General features: G+C 34.2%; 4 protein-coding genes across 6 annotated transcripts; 2 read left to right on the forward strand and 2 right to left on the reverse strand.

Annotated features, from left to right (window-relative positions):
• Positions 1 to 9: 9 nt before the first annotated feature.
• On the reverse strand, positions 10 to 2,131 carry Sras (Ras converting CAAX endopeptidase Sras). Its single transcript, XM_089841340.1, has 8 exons — positions 1,892 to 2,131; positions 1,638 to 1,824; positions 1,514 to 1,574; positions 1,400 to 1,458; positions 1,052 to 1,160; positions 910 to 978; positions 687 to 749; positions 10 to 565 (listed from the first exon to the last, which is right to left on the reverse strand). The coding sequence occupies exons 1-8, from the start codon at positions 1,999 to 2,001 to the stop codon at positions 363 to 365; spliced, it is 861 nt and encodes a 286-aa protein (XP_089697466.1). The 5' UTR covers positions 2,002 to 2,131; the 3' UTR covers positions 10 to 362.
• An 18-nt stretch (positions 2,132 to 2,149) lies between these two features.
• Positions 2,150 to 9,250, forward strand: bsf (bicoid stability factor). The gene is made up of 25 exons (XM_089841326.1): positions 2,150 to 2,488; positions 2,552 to 3,079; positions 3,148 to 3,234; positions 3,306 to 3,729; positions 3,796 to 4,131; positions 4,195 to 4,282; positions 4,357 to 4,451; positions 4,524 to 4,581; positions 4,665 to 4,759; positions 4,842 to 4,913; positions 4,971 to 5,066; positions 5,371 to 5,418; positions 5,487 to 5,549; positions 5,613 to 5,752; positions 5,823 to 6,125; positions 6,196 to 6,320; positions 6,394 to 6,500; positions 7,152 to 7,311; positions 7,384 to 7,609; positions 7,675 to 7,757; positions 7,818 to 8,010; positions 8,084 to 8,196; positions 8,270 to 8,551; positions 8,618 to 8,778; positions 9,074 to 9,250. Exons 1-25 carry the CDS (start codon positions 2,298 to 2,300, stop codon positions 9,137 to 9,139), a joined length of 4,140 nt encoding a protein of 1,379 aa, XP_089697452.1. The 5' UTR covers positions 2,150 to 2,297; the 3' UTR covers positions 9,140 to 9,250.
• Syx5 (syntaxin 5) lies at positions 9,183 to 11,608 on the reverse strand. Of its 2 annotated transcripts, none has more exons than XM_089841335.1 (8): positions 11,431 to 11,608; positions 10,882 to 11,110; positions 10,740 to 10,819; positions 10,616 to 10,671; positions 10,360 to 10,547; positions 10,226 to 10,282; positions 9,826 to 10,166; positions 9,183 to 9,756 (listed from the first exon to the last, which is right to left on the reverse strand). In XM_089841335.1, the coding sequence occupies exons 2-8, from the start codon at positions 11,101 to 11,103 to the stop codon at positions 9,597 to 9,599; spliced, it is 1,104 nt and encodes a 367-aa protein (XP_089697461.1). In that variant the 5' UTR covers positions 11,104 to 11,110; positions 11,431 to 11,608; the 3' UTR covers positions 9,183 to 9,596. The 2 variants fall into 2 exon arrangements, with proteins under 2 accessions (XP_089697461.1, XP_089697462.1); XM_089841336.1 differs by lacking the exon at positions 11,431 to 11,608 and adding an exon at positions 11,239 to 11,389.
• A 267-nt stretch (positions 11,609 to 11,875) lies between these two features.
• LOC149717893 (nuclear RNA export factor 1-like) lies at positions 11,876 to 16,696 on the forward strand. Of its 2 annotated transcripts, XM_089841328.1 has the most exons (16): positions 11,876 to 12,031; positions 12,202 to 12,222; positions 12,293 to 12,337; positions 12,729 to 12,864; positions 12,924 to 13,131; positions 13,203 to 13,449; positions 13,541 to 13,737; positions 13,819 to 13,931; positions 15,194 to 15,230; positions 15,304 to 15,372; positions 15,446 to 15,597; positions 15,663 to 15,855; positions 15,914 to 15,956; positions 16,032 to 16,101; positions 16,159 to 16,420; positions 16,505 to 16,696. In XM_089841328.1, exons 1-16 carry the CDS (start codon positions 12,013 to 12,015, stop codon positions 16,541 to 16,543), a joined length of 1,851 nt encoding a protein of 616 aa, XP_089697454.1. In that variant the 5' UTR covers positions 11,876 to 12,012; the 3' UTR covers positions 16,544 to 16,696. The 2 variants fall into 2 exon arrangements, with proteins under 2 accessions (XP_089697454.1, XP_089697455.1); XM_089841329.1 differs by lacking the exon at positions 12,293 to 12,337.
• Positions 16,697 to 16,814: the final 118 nt, after the last annotated feature.

Here is a 16,814-nt window from a genome sequence, read left to right on the forward strand (position 1 = left end):
TGACACAAATTTGAGAAAAAATAACTTTTTAATTGATTTACAATTATTTGAACTATAATTTTTGGCGATATAAATGAAACCAGAAAACGTTCTTTGCACCAGGAAGGTTGAATATTTTATTTATTCGCTGATGTACGCGTCTTAGTCTATACTCTGGCATCTACAATTTCATTAGACCTATTCTACACTACAGTACAGAGTTTAGGAAGATATTTCTTTCACTAATTTATAAAAATTTAACTATTAGTAAGAACTAATACTTTGTCATAGATTATCTAGTACCATCCATATAAGTTCATCTTTAAGCTCATGTTATGATTCATCTAAATATTATTGTATAAAATAGCCTATTTATCAGCCTATTACCCGCGCCAATAAATATTGTTACGATACAGCCAAGGCTCCGTCAAAGACGGCAATAGGAAGATCCAAGAGGATAATCCCAGGATAAAGACCAATTGGATGACGGTTTTCATCGGTTGACGGTAGTTAAAAACTTCTCCGAAATCGGGGAAGCCCATGTAATTACAAAAGGCGTGGGCCACGAACGACGCCGTAAAATGCCCTAATTACGCGTGGGAAGTTACAATTAATTAATTATCTAGTGCTTAATTATCGATGTTTCGCGCTATTTTTCCAACTAAATTACAGCTTAAACTCTCAAGGTCAAAAGGTCAAAGGGTTACCTGTTCGAAGAAACAAATACGTAGAATACATTCCAAAAATCGTTGTATAGAAGAATTGAAAAACTGAATAGTAAAATAATGCGTCTTTAAGGGACAAGGCTTAACAATCGGATTTTGTCGTTCGTGACTAGTAGAATTAGGCTTATTTTTGGTCCACCTATTTTATACAAAGTGATAAGCCTAATTCAGCTAACCAGGAATAAGAATTAAAAAATTAACTAACGAGAAATTAAAATGGCCTGCTTAAATTTACACTTGTTTTCAAGCCTTTCTATCAAATGATGGAGATGAGCTAAAAGGATTCATTTTTTAGTTCAATTAAAAAATACTTAAATTTAATTTTATATTTAAATATATATGAGTACCTATTCCAAAAAACAAAGGACATATGAATATCGACGATTTGACGCCAAAACAAGGCACTAAAATAGGCAACATACAGGCACGAAACGTAAATTCCTCCGAAAATGGCGCCTGTCACGTGGAATAATAAAATTTAAAATTCCCGGCGAGATTTTATTTGGCGCCATCTACATTTCTATACATTTAACGGGCGGCTTATGATATAAGTAAGAGTGTCTGTCTTAATTAATAAATGAAACCAATGCCGACTCAATGATAAAACTAGTTAATTATTCAACCTCATTTAAAAATTACTCATTAAATATTCGAAAAAAATCGCCACTAAATACACACACACACAAAAAACTCACCACCAAGTGATTTCTGAGCCATAACAAATTTTTCAAATTATTTTTCCAATAATTTTTATCTGAAATTAATTATAGAAATTAGATTAACCTTTAATCTTTAACTAAGGAACTTACTTAGAAAAGTCCCATAAACTCCATCTAAATAATGGAGGAATAGAGGACCCATAAATAATAACTGTAAATGTCTACTTTTTAATTTTAAGTCTTTAAATTATGGTTTGAAGGAGAATTAGTTTACCATTGTTAGAAATAATGGCAAAAATATAGCGCTAATTAATCCGTCAAATTTAATCCCCATTAGAGTTAATAAAGAGGTATTTTCTCCAAAATAAGATGAATCTTTGCCTATTACAACAAACCATGGTGATAGGAGTGATATTATAAAAACACTAAAACATCTTTTTTTCACCGTGTCGGGATGGTTTCTAGACACATTTATGTTGATTTAACAATAATAGTTTGTTAATTAATCAAAATTAACTTTAATTATACCGATTATCGCAAGTGCCCCATATGTATAGGCTTCCAACATAAGTCACAGAAAGCAAAAAACAGCAGGAGAAAGACCATAAACATTTAAGACTAAATAACTCTGCCGCCATTAAGATAAATACGCGTATTTATTTAATGAAATCATATAATTAGCACGTGCTAATATTTAAATTAATTGCTAATTTCATAAAATTTGCTAAGCCTACTTGTCACTTGCTCGTCGTCTGCTTACAATTTTTTAAATTTCGCATTTTCGCTGGAGGTCACCTTTTACGTAACCTCTTAAGCCGGTCTTGTCCCACGCGTTGCCCAAAAGTTTGATGTTAAATTATATAATTTAATCGTAAAATAATCATTAACTAACTTTGTTATAATTGTAACTCTCGCTACTTATCACATATATAAAATGGCTTTAATGTTAAAGTCGAAGAACTTTGTGAGAAATGCTCTTAAAACATCTTACGCTAAGCCTTTGCTAGATCTTATGCAACAAGGATGCAGCAGGCCTTCCAGAAGCTTGACCCATTGCCTACCAAGAACTTTTACAAACCCACTGAATCACAAATGCAATAATTCCAGTTTTAAGCACCTCACAGAGTAAGATTGCTTGTTAGTTATTCATAAATAAGCCTACAATTGTTATTAATGGAAACTTTACAGTGTTACAAGATGCAGTTGTATCCGGTTTATCCAACAAGCTTCTGCCAATGTTATTGAAGAAGAAGGGAGATTTAATCGCTCTAGACAACCATTCTCTAGTCGAAATCTCGATGATGGGAATGAATTAGACAAAGCTATCTTCAAATTAGACTTAGATGTCAGGAGAACGGGACGGTTGTCTAAAATTGACATTGAAAACATTTGTAAAAAGATTCAAGATCAAAAGAGGGCTACAAGCACTCAGGGTTTATTAATTATAAGAGCTTGCGGATCTTTACTACCTGAAGAGCCCAAATCTATGAGAATAGAAATATGTGATAAGATCTGGAAGACTTTGCAAGAAATTGGTTGTCCTTTAGATGTCAGCCATTATAATGCACTCTTAAAGGTCTATCTCGAGAATGAGCAACCATTCTCCCCTATTGATTTTCTTTCCAATATGGAACAAAAGGGGATTGAACCAAATAGGGTGACATACCAACGATTAATTGGGGGTTATTGTCAAAAGGGAGATATTGACGGTGCCAGGTAGATACAAACTCATTATAGCACGGTTCATATAGATGTAACATTGAACTCTTTTGTTTTATGTGTAGTAAAATCCTGGAGTTCATGAAGGAGAAAGAGATTGCTGTGAATGAAATGGTTTTTAATGAGTTGATTTATGGCCATGCAAAAGCCAAGTAATAAAAACTTAAGGAATTGCCTTGTATAAATGGGAAAACATTCTTATTTAAGGTTTACTTGTTTGCAGTGATATGAATGGGGCCAAAGATATAATTGAAGTTATGAAAAATTCTAAACTTGACCCAAGTTCTGACACATATTTTGCATTAGCTCGCGGTTACGCTCTTAAAGGAGATCTAGATGCCATCAACCAATGTTTAGATGAAGCAGAGAAAAATGATGTTTTTCTAACTGACAGAGATTATCTAAACATAGTCCGGGAATTGGCTATTTCTGGTCACAGTGACAAAGTAGACGCGATTATTGATAGAGTCAAGAAAAATCTTGGCTACAACCAAGAATGCATCAATGTTAGTTTAGAGTTGATTAATGATAGTCAGGATGAAGTAGCTTTTAAGATTCTGCTGACCATGCCACGTTCTACTCTTCGGGATGGAAGTTTAACTCCTGCTGGACATTTTCTTATAAGACAGATGGTCAAAGCTGGCCGGGTTAGATGCCTATTTAAACTTTTCTAGCGTTTATTTTTTAAGTAAACAACTTTTAAATGAATTTAGCCCGCTGATTTGGTTCTCCAATATTGCAACAAACTTGAGGAACTGAAATTAAATGATGATGCCATTACCAAAGCCACGGAAATGGCATTAAGATATAAAAAACCCGCCCACGCTTTATTATTCATCCAAGCTATGGCATCCAAAGGTTTTCCAATTAGAAATCACTACTTTTGGCCGATTTTAATAGAAAAGGCAAAAGAAGGGGAACAACAAGTGTATGAAATCTTGAAAACCATGTGTGAAATGGGATGTCCACCTAGTTACGACACTTACTTGGACTATGTTTTACCAAAAATAACTACATCAGACCCTAACATTGTCATTCAAAGAATTAAAGTAGTTTTAAATCAATACCCTTGACAAATCTACGAGAGATACTGAAATAAGATTATCTTTCAGGATCTGGGACAAACGGTGGGAACCATAGTCAACCCTTTAGTTGCCTTTTATTTAGTTAATGGTAAAGCGAGTGAAGCTGTTAAGATATGTAAGATATAATAATGATCTATTTAAGATTGCGAATCAGGATTAATTTAATTAATTAGTTTTATTATTATTTAGTGGAAGAATATCCGGTTCGTCTTAATCCCTCGGTCACTACAAGGTCATTATCAATTGGTTTGAGAGGATTTGAGGATGTTCAACCAATTATTAAGGTTTATAATGTGATTTAATATTTATTTTATTGACTTATATTAATTAAAAAATATCATTTTAATTTTTAATAGATATTGCAGCATTTAAAAGATAATCCTGAAGTTGGATCTGATCAGGCCCTTAGAGGAGGCAAGAATTAATTGTTATTTAACCCCCCCTCCCTCTTATTTCATCATTAATTAATTGATTTAAATTAATATTAATTCCTTTAGATTGGTGTGGCCAATTTTTAATGGATTACTCTTCTAATGAAAGACAGTTTAACGCTGCTAATTTTAAATCCTGTCTAAATGCAATGTTAGAAAAGGTATATTAATATTATATTTAATTATATTGAAAATTAAGTTAATTAAATTAAATTAAATTAACAAGCCTATTTATTATTTTAGAATCTTCAAATCTCTTACTCCGCTTTGGATAGTTTAAGGAGATTAAATAAAATAACTGATGATATTATTCCTGTAAGGCTACTTACTTTTTTTAATAGATTAGAGAAAGTTAATTTTAATTTAATGTAGATTCTGGAGAATTTGGCCTCCGATGATATAAAAAATATTCCCAGTCAGAGTGAATCCTCATCCTCGCCTTCCTCCTCAATCTTTAATGTTCATCCTGTAAGAAATATAAATATTTCAAATCTTGTACTTAATTAGCCTTATTCCTGATCAGCGCCACCTACCCATAGCGGCGACTTTGAGAACTACTGTAAACGGCAAGCAAATCAGATGTCGCTAAAATGTGATGACGTCACTGACGGGCACTCTCGGGGTCTTACCAAAAATGACGTCACCAGATTTTAGCGATATCTGATTGGCTTGCTGATTACAGTAGTTCTCAAAGTCGCCGCTATGGGTAGGTGGCGCTGATCAGGAATAAGGCTAATTTGATCAAGTTATTTTGATTAATTTATGATAATAGAAAGACATGAATGTTGAAGAGCTTGAAAATCATCTTCAAGAACTTAGAGTAATTTTTTGTATATAATTTAATCAAATTTTTCCTTATTAAGTATTTTTTATTTCATCTTTCAATAGAGCAAAGGAATGAATGTTCGTGGAGTTTTACGTCGTCTATTACTTTTGCATTGCAGACTAAGAGTATGAACTTAATTATTTCGATTTATTTGGGCGACTTTAATTATTTATTTTGGTTGGGTGTAGAATGTCGAACGTGCCTTGCAAATTAAACAAGAATTGGACCAAGAAAACTTTGTCTATACAGCGGCAATGCATTCAACATTAATGGAGTTATTTGTTAGCGCTAATAATTTGAAAGAAGCGTTACAACACCATAAATTACTGTAATTAAAACCCGAAAAGCCCGCGTGTTGACCGGAATATTTAAATTGTAATCTTTAAAATCGTCCATAGGGAACAATCAGACGCAAATTTTAAAGTAGACGATCATAAAATTATCAATTTATGCGCGTTAATGGTCAAGGAAAACATGGTTGAAGAAGCCATTGAACTGTTAACGAAACAATATGAAAAATTTAGTTCATCTGAAAAGGGAGATTTTCTTGTCAGGAATGTCTATAGACTTTTATCAGCAGCCGCTGATAAAGGAGATATTGATTTGACCAATAGGTTATTTGATTTAGCGGTCATCAGATATGGTTATTGTAAACCGAACAACGTCATACTCGGTGTCAAGATTAAAGCTTGCCTGATTAAGTTAGTTAATGATATACATTCAGTAATTAATTTCGTCTAATAATGTATAAATTAAATTTCAATTATGTAGGGAAGATTATGACAGAGCTCTTAAAGAATATGAAATGGCCGCTTCCAATTACAAACAAACGCCTTGGAAAAATGAAATTTTTGTTCATTTAATTAAGATTGAAGATACTGAGAATTTGCAGAAAGGTAACTTATTAATAATAAAAACTTAAACGGAATTTTAGAAATTGTTTCATTTATTCTTTTTATGTTGTTTCAGTTGTGGATATCGCGAATGAAATTCACGGGGAAGTCAATGTTCTTTATGATTTGGCTTGTTGTTTTATAGAATGCGATCGTATTAAGCAAGCCAAAAAGATACTAGAAGTAACTAGTTCATTTTTAATTTGTTTCTAGGGTCAACAGTTTTAGTCAAGAGTGGGGGTATTCTATTTTAAGGGCGGGCCGATCCAATTTAGGGCAGGACGTTTCATTTCAGGGCGGGCCGATCCAATTTAGGGCGGGACGTTTCATTTCAGGGCGGGCCGAACCGATTTAGGGCGGGCCGAACCAATTTAAGGCGGGCCGATCCAATTTAGCCCGGGACGCTCTAATTTAGGGCGGACCGTTTCAATTTAGGGTGGGCCGATCCAATTTAGGGCGGGGCGTTCCATCTAAAGGCTGGGAGATCCAATTTAGGGCGGGCCGTTTCATTTTAGGACGGGGCGTTCCATTTGAGGGCGGGCCGATCCAATTTAGGGCGGGCCGTTCCATTTTAATGCTGGGCGATCCAATTTAGGGCGGGCCGTTTCATTTTAGGACGGGGCGTTCCATTTGAGGGCGGGCCGTTTCATTTTAGGACGGGGCGTTACATTTGAGGGCGGGCCGATCCAATTTAGGGCGGGGCGTTCCATTTCAGGGCTGGCCGATCTAATTTAGGGCGGGACGTTCCAGTTTAGCCAGGACGCTCTAATTTAGGGCGGACCATTTCAATTTAGGCCGGGAGGTTCCCTTTATAATTTCGTCTTTGTATTACAGACTCCTGGTCTAAGAGCCTACAACAACAGACTCGATAAAATATGCAATAATTTAGTTGAAAAAAACAAAGTAAACGATTTGGAACAACTAGTCATCATTACTAAAGATTTGTTTGATATTGATCGCGACATGATGTATTATAACCTCTTGAAAGGATTCAGTGAGTAGACAATTTTGTTTTTAGATTTAATCGCGCTAAGTTAAGTTAATTAACTCGTTTCCCGCGTTCTAGTCAAAGAAGAAAATATGGCTAAAGCTAAGGGAGTTTGGACTTCGATGCAAGAAGAAGATATTCAACCTTCCTTGAAAACCATGAAGCTTTTGGCGGAGTTTTTAACCAAAAACAATGAACCCGTACCTTTCCAATTACCTTCAACGTCGGACGTGACGTCCTCCAGTGATTTGGCAAAAGCAATTGCTCAGAAAAATTTAGAAAATTCCCTAGAAATTAAAAATAAGTGAGTTCGTGATCTTTAATTACTTTTTAAGTAGCTCTGAACATTCTATTTTATTTTTTTCAAAGACTTAAGACATCGGGTGAAAAGATAAACGAGGATGATTTGACGCATTTAGTTGAATTATGCATTCAGCAACGGAACGTAAAAGGTAATAATAATGTTGTAACTTCACTTATCAGTTAAGTAAATATTGTTCTTTTCATTACAGAGGCTTTAAGAATTACCGAGGACATGTACGCTGAAAACAACAAACTTTCAAAGACCGTTTTGCGCTACCTCATTCTCGCATTGGCCAGGGAAGGAAACATTAACGGCTTAGAAAGTCTCAGACCTTATCTACAACCTGAAATGATTAAAATAGTCTCCTTTGATAATATACTTTGTAACGCTTATATAAACAAGTTAGTATCTCGTTCCTCTATAATGTCCTAGTTGTATTTATGTAATTAAACTAATTATCTTTAATTTCCTTAGGGGTCAAGCTGTTAAATTCCTTGAAAAATTAGAGAAATCTTTGGATAAAGAGGCGTTTCCTTCAGGAGCGATATTAGCCTTATTAGATAAAAGACCCGAACTGGAAGACAGAAGTAATTAGATCTACAAATTATAGACTTTTAAGTTTTAACTAAGATTTACGCCTACAATAATACTATTTTATAGTCGTTAGTTTGGCTGATAGATTCCTTAAAGAAGAAAACTTTCCCATTCCCATGAACATGGTTTGGCAATCGTACATGACAAAAGGAAATTTTGAAAAAGCGGACCAACTTATGAGTTCTTATCCCGAAATTAAGGAAAACTTAATGTTCAATCATATTAGAACTCGAATTAGGAAAGAATCCAACTTGGTTTTAGCCGAGAAATTAGTTAATGTAGTTAATGAGACTAATTTGTTATCGCCAAGTAAAGGATTAGCTTATAGCACGCTTATTGATGTTTTAGGTAAACATTAATAATTATATTTAATTAGTTTTTAACATAATTACGAGGTGTTTTTTTAATTTGTAGTTAGAGGAGACAAATTGGATGAAGCTCTTAAAAAATTAGAAGAGGCGAAGGACGCGTCGTCGCCTGTTGAAATCTACCGAGGGACCTTGACTGATTTAGCAAAAGCCCTGACGTCAAAAGGACGAGACGTCCCCTTTGAAGTCCCTAGTAAAGAATCTAAGGTAAAATCAACCTTGGTTAAGAAAATAATACGGAATATTCGAATGAAATCTATGGTCTATGATGGCTGCTATCCGTCATCCTCTTATTTTGAAAATATATTTCAAATTGGCAAACAACTCGACAGACAGAGTAATGGCATTTCCCGAATCCTGCCTTAGGATGTATGTATAAGGCGATAACGCGGGGTGCCTTTACTCTCATAGAAATGACTCGAATGAGAAACAAGGCATTGTCAAGCCTTCACTGGTCATTAAAAACGCGGCGTCATCTTAAAATGTACTTGTATAATTGTAGGTGAATGATGATAGCAGCGGCAGTAGCAGCGACTCATCAGATGACGAAAAGGAAAAGAAAAAGTAGTGATATGAAACTTTAAATTTAGCACCTTGTTTTTTTCATTAAGTAATTAATTAATTCTTCATTTATTCTGTACAGTACGTATTAGTCATTTAAATATTATGTACATTTCAATTGTTTTTTCTTTTTTCTTGTCATTTTATAATATTTCTTTTAGGAAAAGAGACTCGCTAATCGTTATACAAAGATTATTTCATTTTGTTTACATAATTTATACAAATTCCGGATGTGAATTCACGCAGTAACTGACGGAGTTTTACTTCAATACTGCTAGTGCTTTTGTAAAACCAAGCTTAGGCCAAATAATGTACTATTAACTTTAATCTTAAAAGGTATAATTGGTCAGACAGTGGGAATTGAACAACTGGACAGTATCGAAGCATTTCCCCCCCCCCCCCAAAATCAATTTCAAATAATAATAATATTTAATTTAACTTAAAAAGACTATAATCATCAAAGTTTAAGCTACAAATACGACAAATATAATGAAGAATACTATCAAGATTCCAAATATCTTAATCATCAACCACCGATTTGACGTGACTGATTGGAAGTATTTTAATATTTCAGTATGAGCGGCTTCCACATTCATTTGCGTGTCTTCCACATTACTATCAATTCTGTATTAAAAGAAGAATAGCAATTAGTATACAATCTTCTTCAACCGAAGACGAGTCCTTGAATAATACCTTTGAACCATTTCCTCTTGCTCTTTAACCATATGAGCCAATTGTTGGAAAATGGATCCCAATTCCACGATGGTAGCTTCAATATTTTGCATCGTATCAGTCCGGCTTTGAATATAGGAATCCTGTTCGTCAATTAGTTGAAGTTGCTGTTGGTACATTGGCCCCTGATGCAGTTCATCCATGTTAATAGCAAAATCCCCCGATGCCGAACTGGTACTGGCTTTTTCATCAGCTAATAAAACTGAACCCGCTCGTCTTCCAGACATTGCCGAAGGAGGCAATGCTGTTGAAACACTGCCTTGCGTGAAATGTTCTTGTCTGGATTTTTGGTGTTTCAGATTCTGTAAATGTTTTCAAAATGTTAATTCAGCCTTCATTCGAGACTCGGTGCGTTTCAAACCTCTGTTCTAACTTCCAAAACTTGTTTGAAATCATTTGAAATGGAAGCCAACTTTGACTAAAACAAACAAAAATTGAAATTATTTCAATTTTCTCTCCAGAAAAGTCAAGATTTTTAGCTTTTTTCTTTTTTACCTGTAAAGAAACCACAACGGAATTTGAATGAGATTGCATGTGTTTACCATTTTGGTAATTTCTGGATCTCGAGAGTTGTTGCAATTGCGCTATTTGTTTGTTTAAACTGCCAATATCTTGTTTTATAATATAAGTTAGTTCTTGAATTTCAATTGGTTTATCATCAAATATTCCTTTCTTTTTGGCCACTACAACGATAATGTTACGAGAGTTAGCTCGAAGTCACTTTGTTGTAAAAACTAATAAATTTTCTCACAATATGTTAATTTTTCTAATTTAGTGAAAGTATTTGCTATGTCCTTTCCAATTGTCCTAAAAGGAATATCATTTAATACCTAAAAAAAAAAGTACTTGGCAACTATGAAGACTTAGACGTTTACTTTGCTATATTTGTGAATTCATTCCATTGTTGTAAGTCCCTTCCCCTGTTATTTCTCGTTACTGGTACAACTCCATTCCCCTAAAAAACTGGTCTCAAATCAAATATTCTTGGATGAAAAGTGACCAGACACATCTACTTACGAGTTGTCTTCCTTGCATTGACTTCACTGTTGAGAGGAATTCATTTGTTCTGTCTTGACACGTCATTTCCTGACCCAGAAGATTTGCTGGGTTTGGAGATTTACCGTTAATAGAAGACGAGTTACTGTTAGATTGACCAGGTGATCTGTAAGAATTTGAAGACGGGGATTCTACGAGAGTCTCTGTCACTGAGTCATTTCTTCTACGTCTTCTGGCGATCATTGAAAGGCTGAAAATGTTATTTTTTAATTAGATTAGGTGATTGATATTTAAAATCCATGAATGTACTCTATAAAATGTTCAATTTGAAACAAGGAAACCCTTTATGAAAAAAATATAGCCATATATGTAATTTACATAAACCAATTAACCAAGGCAAGTGCTTTAAAATATGGTGTCTTATGTTTGGTTATCTATCTGTTAAATATTTTTTAAATTAAGGTTTTATTTAACTATAAGCAACTAGTTCGTTTATTAATAATTTATTCGCTAAATTAATGATCTAATTTTACTTAAAATAAAAGGGGGAAAGAGGAAAAATCAAATTACCACTTGAAGGATCAAAGATAAAAGCCTTGGGCGACATTCTGAGTACTGTTAGTTGTGGGACACGTATCTTCCTAGTTCGCTATTCCACAAGTTATTAATTTACATATTAATGCATTTTCCCTTGTTTTAGTATGGAATCCCAAAAATTTATAGATACATTTTTTTGTTAGAATAGACACTTTAGATAACTTCCGGAATAATGTTTACGCAATAGAAGTTGCAATCTGTTAAGTCATAGGATTGGCTGAAGAGTTATTTCTCCTCCTCCTGAGATCACGTGACGGTGACGTTTTTTCCATTGAGTTGAGAAAATTACCACTAGAGTAGCCTTTGCCTTAACCTCAATAACCTGCCTATTGGGGTTAAGTTATATCCTAGCGGATGGAACAGGAAGACCACTCTAGTGGTAATTTTTTCAACTCAATGGTTTTTTTCTCAATTACGTGACGTGACTGACGTCACGGTAAAGAAAAATTTGGTAACGCGAGGGCGTCCATTTTTAACGTGTATCGTGTTATAAACTTATAATTTATCGAGTAAATTATCAATAATTTCTTAATTTTCTGAAAAAATATAAATACTATGGCTGGATATAAGAATTGTAAGTTTTTATATATGTTGTCGTTAAGTTTTCGAGTCTTTGTTTAAGGACTTTGATAGTTTTTTCTTCTTGACGTCACCCTCGGCCTCGTTGTTAAAATTAAGCCAAGGCTTAACCTAGAAAATATGAAAAATGTAACTTTTGTTTATTTTATTTTTGGAATTTTGCAGCGAACAGAAAGAATCCTAGAAGTAAGTTAATTTTATTTAGCTGTGCGATAAATTTTAATTAAGTATAACAATTTATTATTATTTAAATTAGATCTTTATGTACCACCATTTAGAAACTTTACCCCAACTGATTATGGTAGGTTTAAGTTAGTTTAAATGATTATTTTATAATCAGGGGTTGGCAACAAAAGTTTCCCCTCAAGTTTTAGTTAGTTTAAAGTCTAAAGTCCCTAAACAAACATAGTGTGCTACTCATTTTTATAGAAAACAGACTAGGAGAATTGATACCATATACACCAGGAGGCCTATTTCCTTGTACTACACATCATCCTCTGAGTAGCCTGATCTCTTTGTGAAAATGGTATCAATCCTCCTAGTCTTAAAACAATGTATATTTCTTGCCTTTTACTCTATTAGACTTAATGAGATCTTAGAATGGGGTGCTTTTATGGCTTCATGGTCTTATGGTTGCCAACCCTACAATAATGAACATAACCATATCTAATATTTTGGGAATCTTGTCTTAGATGAAGCTTTGTCTTCCTACGGAGCCGCTAGAAGGGCTGAAGTACCTTTCAGTGGTCACAGTGGTGGAGGCAGCATTAGAAGTTTTCCATCCAGAGCACCCTCACCTAGAGGTGGTGGTGGTGGACATGGAAGATAGTGAGTTCACTATGTCATTAATGAAAACAAGGTAGAACCAAAACTAATTACTGTAATAGTGACCCGTACAGAGCAAATAGAGCCAGAGATGGGAGAGCGAGAAGAAAAAATGATAGGAGGAGAAACAAACACGGAAGAGATGACAGAGGGGATAAAAATGAAGGGAGATGGTTTAAAGTCCATGTTCCTTTTGGAAGGAAACTTGGAAAAGATTTTGTACTGAGTAATCTTCAGGGAATTTCTACCGTTCCATTTGTCCCAATCAATGTAAGTCTTTGTTGTTGTTGTTTTAAATATCTTTTGTAAATAGTTGTTGTTAATTCTTTCACCACTTTCAGTTTGGTTTTGACTCAAATGCCGCAGTTTTTTACGTTGATAACCCGGAAGCTGAACGTTCTTTAAGAGGTTCCAATAAAAGAATCACCACTCCTAATGGTACAAAGATGATTGTCATGGTTAATCCCTCCGCACCTCCAATATTGGATTTGAATAGTGAAGCTGTTGAAAACATGAAGCTTTGCATGAATAAGAGATTCAATGTTGAGATGAGTCTATTGGACCTGAGCAATTTCCACAATGATCCTGGTAGACCATTGTCCTGATAGTCAATTTTGCGTTTGATTTTAAAGACCTCAAAGCTTTAATATTACTCTCTCTCTCTGTTTTGAACTTTTAGACCTTAAAGGCCAAGGACTATTTTTACCATTAAACCGGCATAGAGTTTTTGAAACTGCTGTTAAAGTTATCAAGGAAAATATTCCTCAATTAGAAGGCCTTGATTTGTCTAGCAATAGACTTTATAATATCAATGCCTTGTCTGATTTGAAATCAGTTTGTACGGGTTTGAAGTCCCTGAACCTGAAAAACAATTCTGTACGATGTTTTTTTTTATAGTTTTTAATTATTTTATTGATTATTAATTGATTAATTGATTAATTGATTATTTAATTGTAGTTTAAAAACATTACTGAGCTGGATTCCTTGAAAGGTTTCAACAGTGTGACTGAGTTGATTTTGGATGGCAACTTGGTTTGTGACGTGTTTAAAGATAAGGATAGCTATATCAGGTAAATGGTACTACTTCCCTTCCCTTCTGGCGAGGGAGCTGTCTTCTTTCTTCGGGGAGAAAAGTTGCTCGCTTTGGAGGACAGTTGGACCCGGCTCCCTCATCAAGGAAATATCTCTTGACAGCCAAGAACCAAAAGTTACGTGACAAAGTCTCCCCTTCCCAATATATTAATATATTTTGGTTCTTTTTGAGTTAAGATCATAGACAGAGGAATAGAATAAACAAAAATACTTAGGCCTAAAATGTTACATTTTAAAATCAAAAATGTTACAAACTGAAATACTTTTAAAAAAGGAAGGAAAAATGTTGAATCTCTTTGACAAACCCTCATATTTTTTAATTAGCAATTAAATTTGAGTGAAAATGAGTGTAAAAAGTTTAAAGGGATCTTGGCCCTTCCCCTTAATGACTGGAAGTGTAAAATTCTGCCTAAGCAACGCTTGTAACCTGAGCAAAAATAAGTCTGGTTGTTCCGTCAAACTCCCAACAAAAATCTCTTCCAATGGAACTACTGTCCATGTATCACCAAATTAGATCAAAACTCTCTGTTGACGTCAATGAAAAGAAGAAGGAAATGTGGCTACTGTCTTCAAGATTGTATGGTTGTCAGTGCATCCGTTTGCTCTTGTATCTGATTGCCTCCTTGATGATTATATAACCCTTTTGGGGTTGATAGATCCAAGTGGCTCAGATGGGCCGGATGTTTCTATACTGACTAACCCAACATTTACACAAACTACATACTGGCTTCTGTTCTGGCATAAAGCCACCTGTGAACTACAACTAGAGCGTAAACCGAATTAAAACGGAGCGCACCAACGTTTTATCGCAATTAAGGAGTGATGGAAACATCTTTAGCAACCGTGACTAAATGCCAAATCTTTCTTTAGAGCAAAGTTTAGGTGTGAAATTTCACTTAATTTCCCCCGAACAACTTGACAATGTATATTAGGGCCATCTTAAGTTTTCTACACTAAAATTTTGCTCAAATATAATAATCCCCGCCTTATAATGGTCAAAGAAGTTCTACTTACGTTTCTTTCTATAGTATTTCAGCCATTTTAAATATATTTAAGAGTAAAAACGCCAAAACTCCTTTAACGTCTTAAGCTTATTCTAATGACCTTTATTAGCGTTGAGAGATGGAAAATGAGTCACCTTTGTCCTTTCATCTTTTACGAAACTTTTACTATTATTTTTCCGAGTTCACTTAGTTTCTTATCTTAACAAGTTGCTTTGTACATCAAAATACAATTTCAGCGCAATCCGAGATAGGATGCCCAATGTGGTCAAATTGGTAATAGTTTAATTTACCTTTAAGTTTGTTTAAATAATTAATCTAAGAGGTTTACTATTATTATTATTATTAGGATGGTTTAGATTTGCCGCCACCTATTGTCTTTGATTTGGGTTTATCAACAGTGGTTCCAAAAACACTTGTAAGAAGTTTTTACGAGTGAAAAAAAAAATTCATTTACAAAACTGACTCGTAATTATTTCTTTCATTTGTAGCCGAGTCATTTTCCAAATGAAGGAGTTAAAGGCATCGTTTTATCTTTCTTGGAAAGTTTCTTTTTTTGTTACGATTCAAACAATAGGCAAAATTTGCTGGATGCCTATCACGATGACGCCTTCTTTTCCTTATCAGTTTATAAAACTAACAAGTAATTAATTAATTACTAAAGAAAAACAATAAGTTAAACCTAATTAATATTTTACTTTTAATTAGACAAGGTTCCTATTCTAATGCCTTGCAAAAATATCTCGGTAAAAGCAGAAATATCTTGAAAATGCACAAAGACTCGGAATCAAAATACACGAATTTGAAACAAGGGAAAGTTAGCATCGTTGCTACTTTAAATGATTTACCACCGACTGCGCATGACGCCACGTCCATGACTGTTGATGTTGCTTACGCATCTGTAAGATTTTTAAAATTTTAAATTAATTTCCAAGTTTTAATCAGTCCAAATATTATAGGAAGCTTTCATGATGTTCACCGTGATGGGAGTTTTTAGAGAAGGTAGTTTTAATCCCTAAGTTTTTCATCCCAAATTATCTTAATTAATCTTTAATTAACCCTTTAAATTAAATTTAGTCAATCAAAACAGACCGCCACTTCTGAACTTTGCCAGAACATTTATTGTAGTCCCTGCTCCTGAACAACGGTAAATTCCTCAGTACTTAAGTCTTAGAAACCAGTTTTAACCCTATTTCTTCAATAGTATTTTGATAATAAACGACACGTTATACATCGGAACTGCCAGTTCGGAACAAGTTAAAACTTATAAAGACAAATCTACACACGAGGTTGTCCCAACAACGACAAATCCAGGATCATCTATGACAAATTCGGATGAGGAGAAGCAGGCTTTAGTTCTGCAAATGATTCGAGCTTCAGGGATGAATTTGCCCTATGCTACCAGATGTTTAGAGGAAAATGAGTGGAACTTGCAGCAAGCCATTAAGATTTTTAATGACTTAAAGGTATTAAATTAACTAAGATATTTATTTTTTACTTTAGGGTTGTTTATTGAGTTTGACGCAATGTTTGTTTGTTTGTTTTTGAAGGCTCAAGGAGTAATTCCACCCGAAGCATTTTCCACTTAAATTATTATTTGAATGGGGGGGAGGGGACAAAATCAGTGGGAACAATTAATGATTAACAATAAATGTGTAAATAAATATTAATCTTGAGATATTTGTTTAAATATCAACAGTTGGTAAAAAATTATTAAAAGTGGATTTTCTTTGATTATGAAATGTTGAAATGGTATGATATTTAATTTTACAGGTGTGTAGGCTCGGGGTCATAGTGGTCAGTATTTAAACAGTCCATGGTTTGTCATGGAGTGGTCAGAATTAAAATCCTCAACAGTAT

This window comes from Phalangium opilio, unplaced genomic scaffold (genome assembly GCF_054372755.1).
Source record: "Phalangium opilio isolate 3A_F unplaced genomic scaffold, DU_Popi_V2 ptg000003l_1, whole genome shotgun sequence".
Classification (NCBI taxonomy): domain Eukaryota; kingdom Metazoa; phylum Arthropoda; class Arachnida; order Opiliones; family Phalangiidae; genus Phalangium; species Phalangium opilio.

What these genes read in the sequence shown, in the direction of transcription:
- LOC149717893 (XM_089841328.1), top strand. An exon ending in TGAACCTGAAAAACAATTCT is followed by an intron (nt 13,738 to 13,818) that starts GTACGATGTTTT and finishes ATTTAATTGTAG; the next exon opens with TTTAAAAACATTACTGAGCT. An exon ending in TGCCCAATGTGGTCAAATTG is followed by an intron (nt 15,231 to 15,303) that starts GTAATAGTTTAA and finishes TATTATTATTAG; the next exon opens with GATGGTTTAGATTTGCCGCC.
- Syx5 (XM_089841335.1), bottom strand. Translation starts at nt 11,103, where the DNA reads ATGATCGCCAGAAGACGTAGAAGAAATGACTCAGTGACAGAGACTCTC. An exon ending in GAATTCACAAATATAGCAAA is followed by an intron (nt 10,672 to 10,739) that starts GTAAACGTCTAA and finishes TATTCCTTTTAG; the next exon opens with GACAATTGGAAAGGACATAG. An exon ending in ATTAGAAAAATTAACATATT is followed by an intron (nt 10,548 to 10,615) that starts GTGAGAAAATTT and finishes TTATCGTTGTAG; the next exon opens with TGGCCAAAAAGAAAGGAATA.
- Sras (XM_089841340.1), bottom strand. Translation starts at nt 2,001, where the DNA reads ATGGCGGCAGAGTTATTTAGTCTTAAATGTTTATGGTCTTTCTCCTGC. An exon ending in AGTTTATGGGACTTTTCTAA is followed by an intron (nt 1,459 to 1,513) that starts GTAAGTTCCTTA and finishes AATTAATTTCAG; the next exon opens with ATAAAAATTATTGGAAAAAT. An exon ending in GGCTCAGAAATCACTTGGTG is followed by an intron (nt 1,161 to 1,399) that starts GTGAGTTTTTTG and finishes TCCACGTGACAG; the next exon opens with GCGCCATTTTCGGAGGAATT.
- bsf (XM_089841326.1), top strand. Translation starts at nt 2,298, where the DNA reads ATGGCTTTAATGTTAAAGTCGAAGAACTTTGTGAGAAATGCTCTTAAA. An exon ending in AGATGGTCAAAGCTGGCCGG is followed by an intron (nt 3,730 to 3,795) that starts GTTAGATGCCTA and finishes AAATGAATTTAG; the next exon opens with CCCGCTGATTTGGTTCTCCA. An exon ending in ATCATCTTCAAGAACTTAGA is followed by an intron (nt 5,419 to 5,486) that starts GTAATTTTTTGT and finishes ATCTTTCAATAG; the next exon opens with AGCAAAGGAATGAATGTTCG.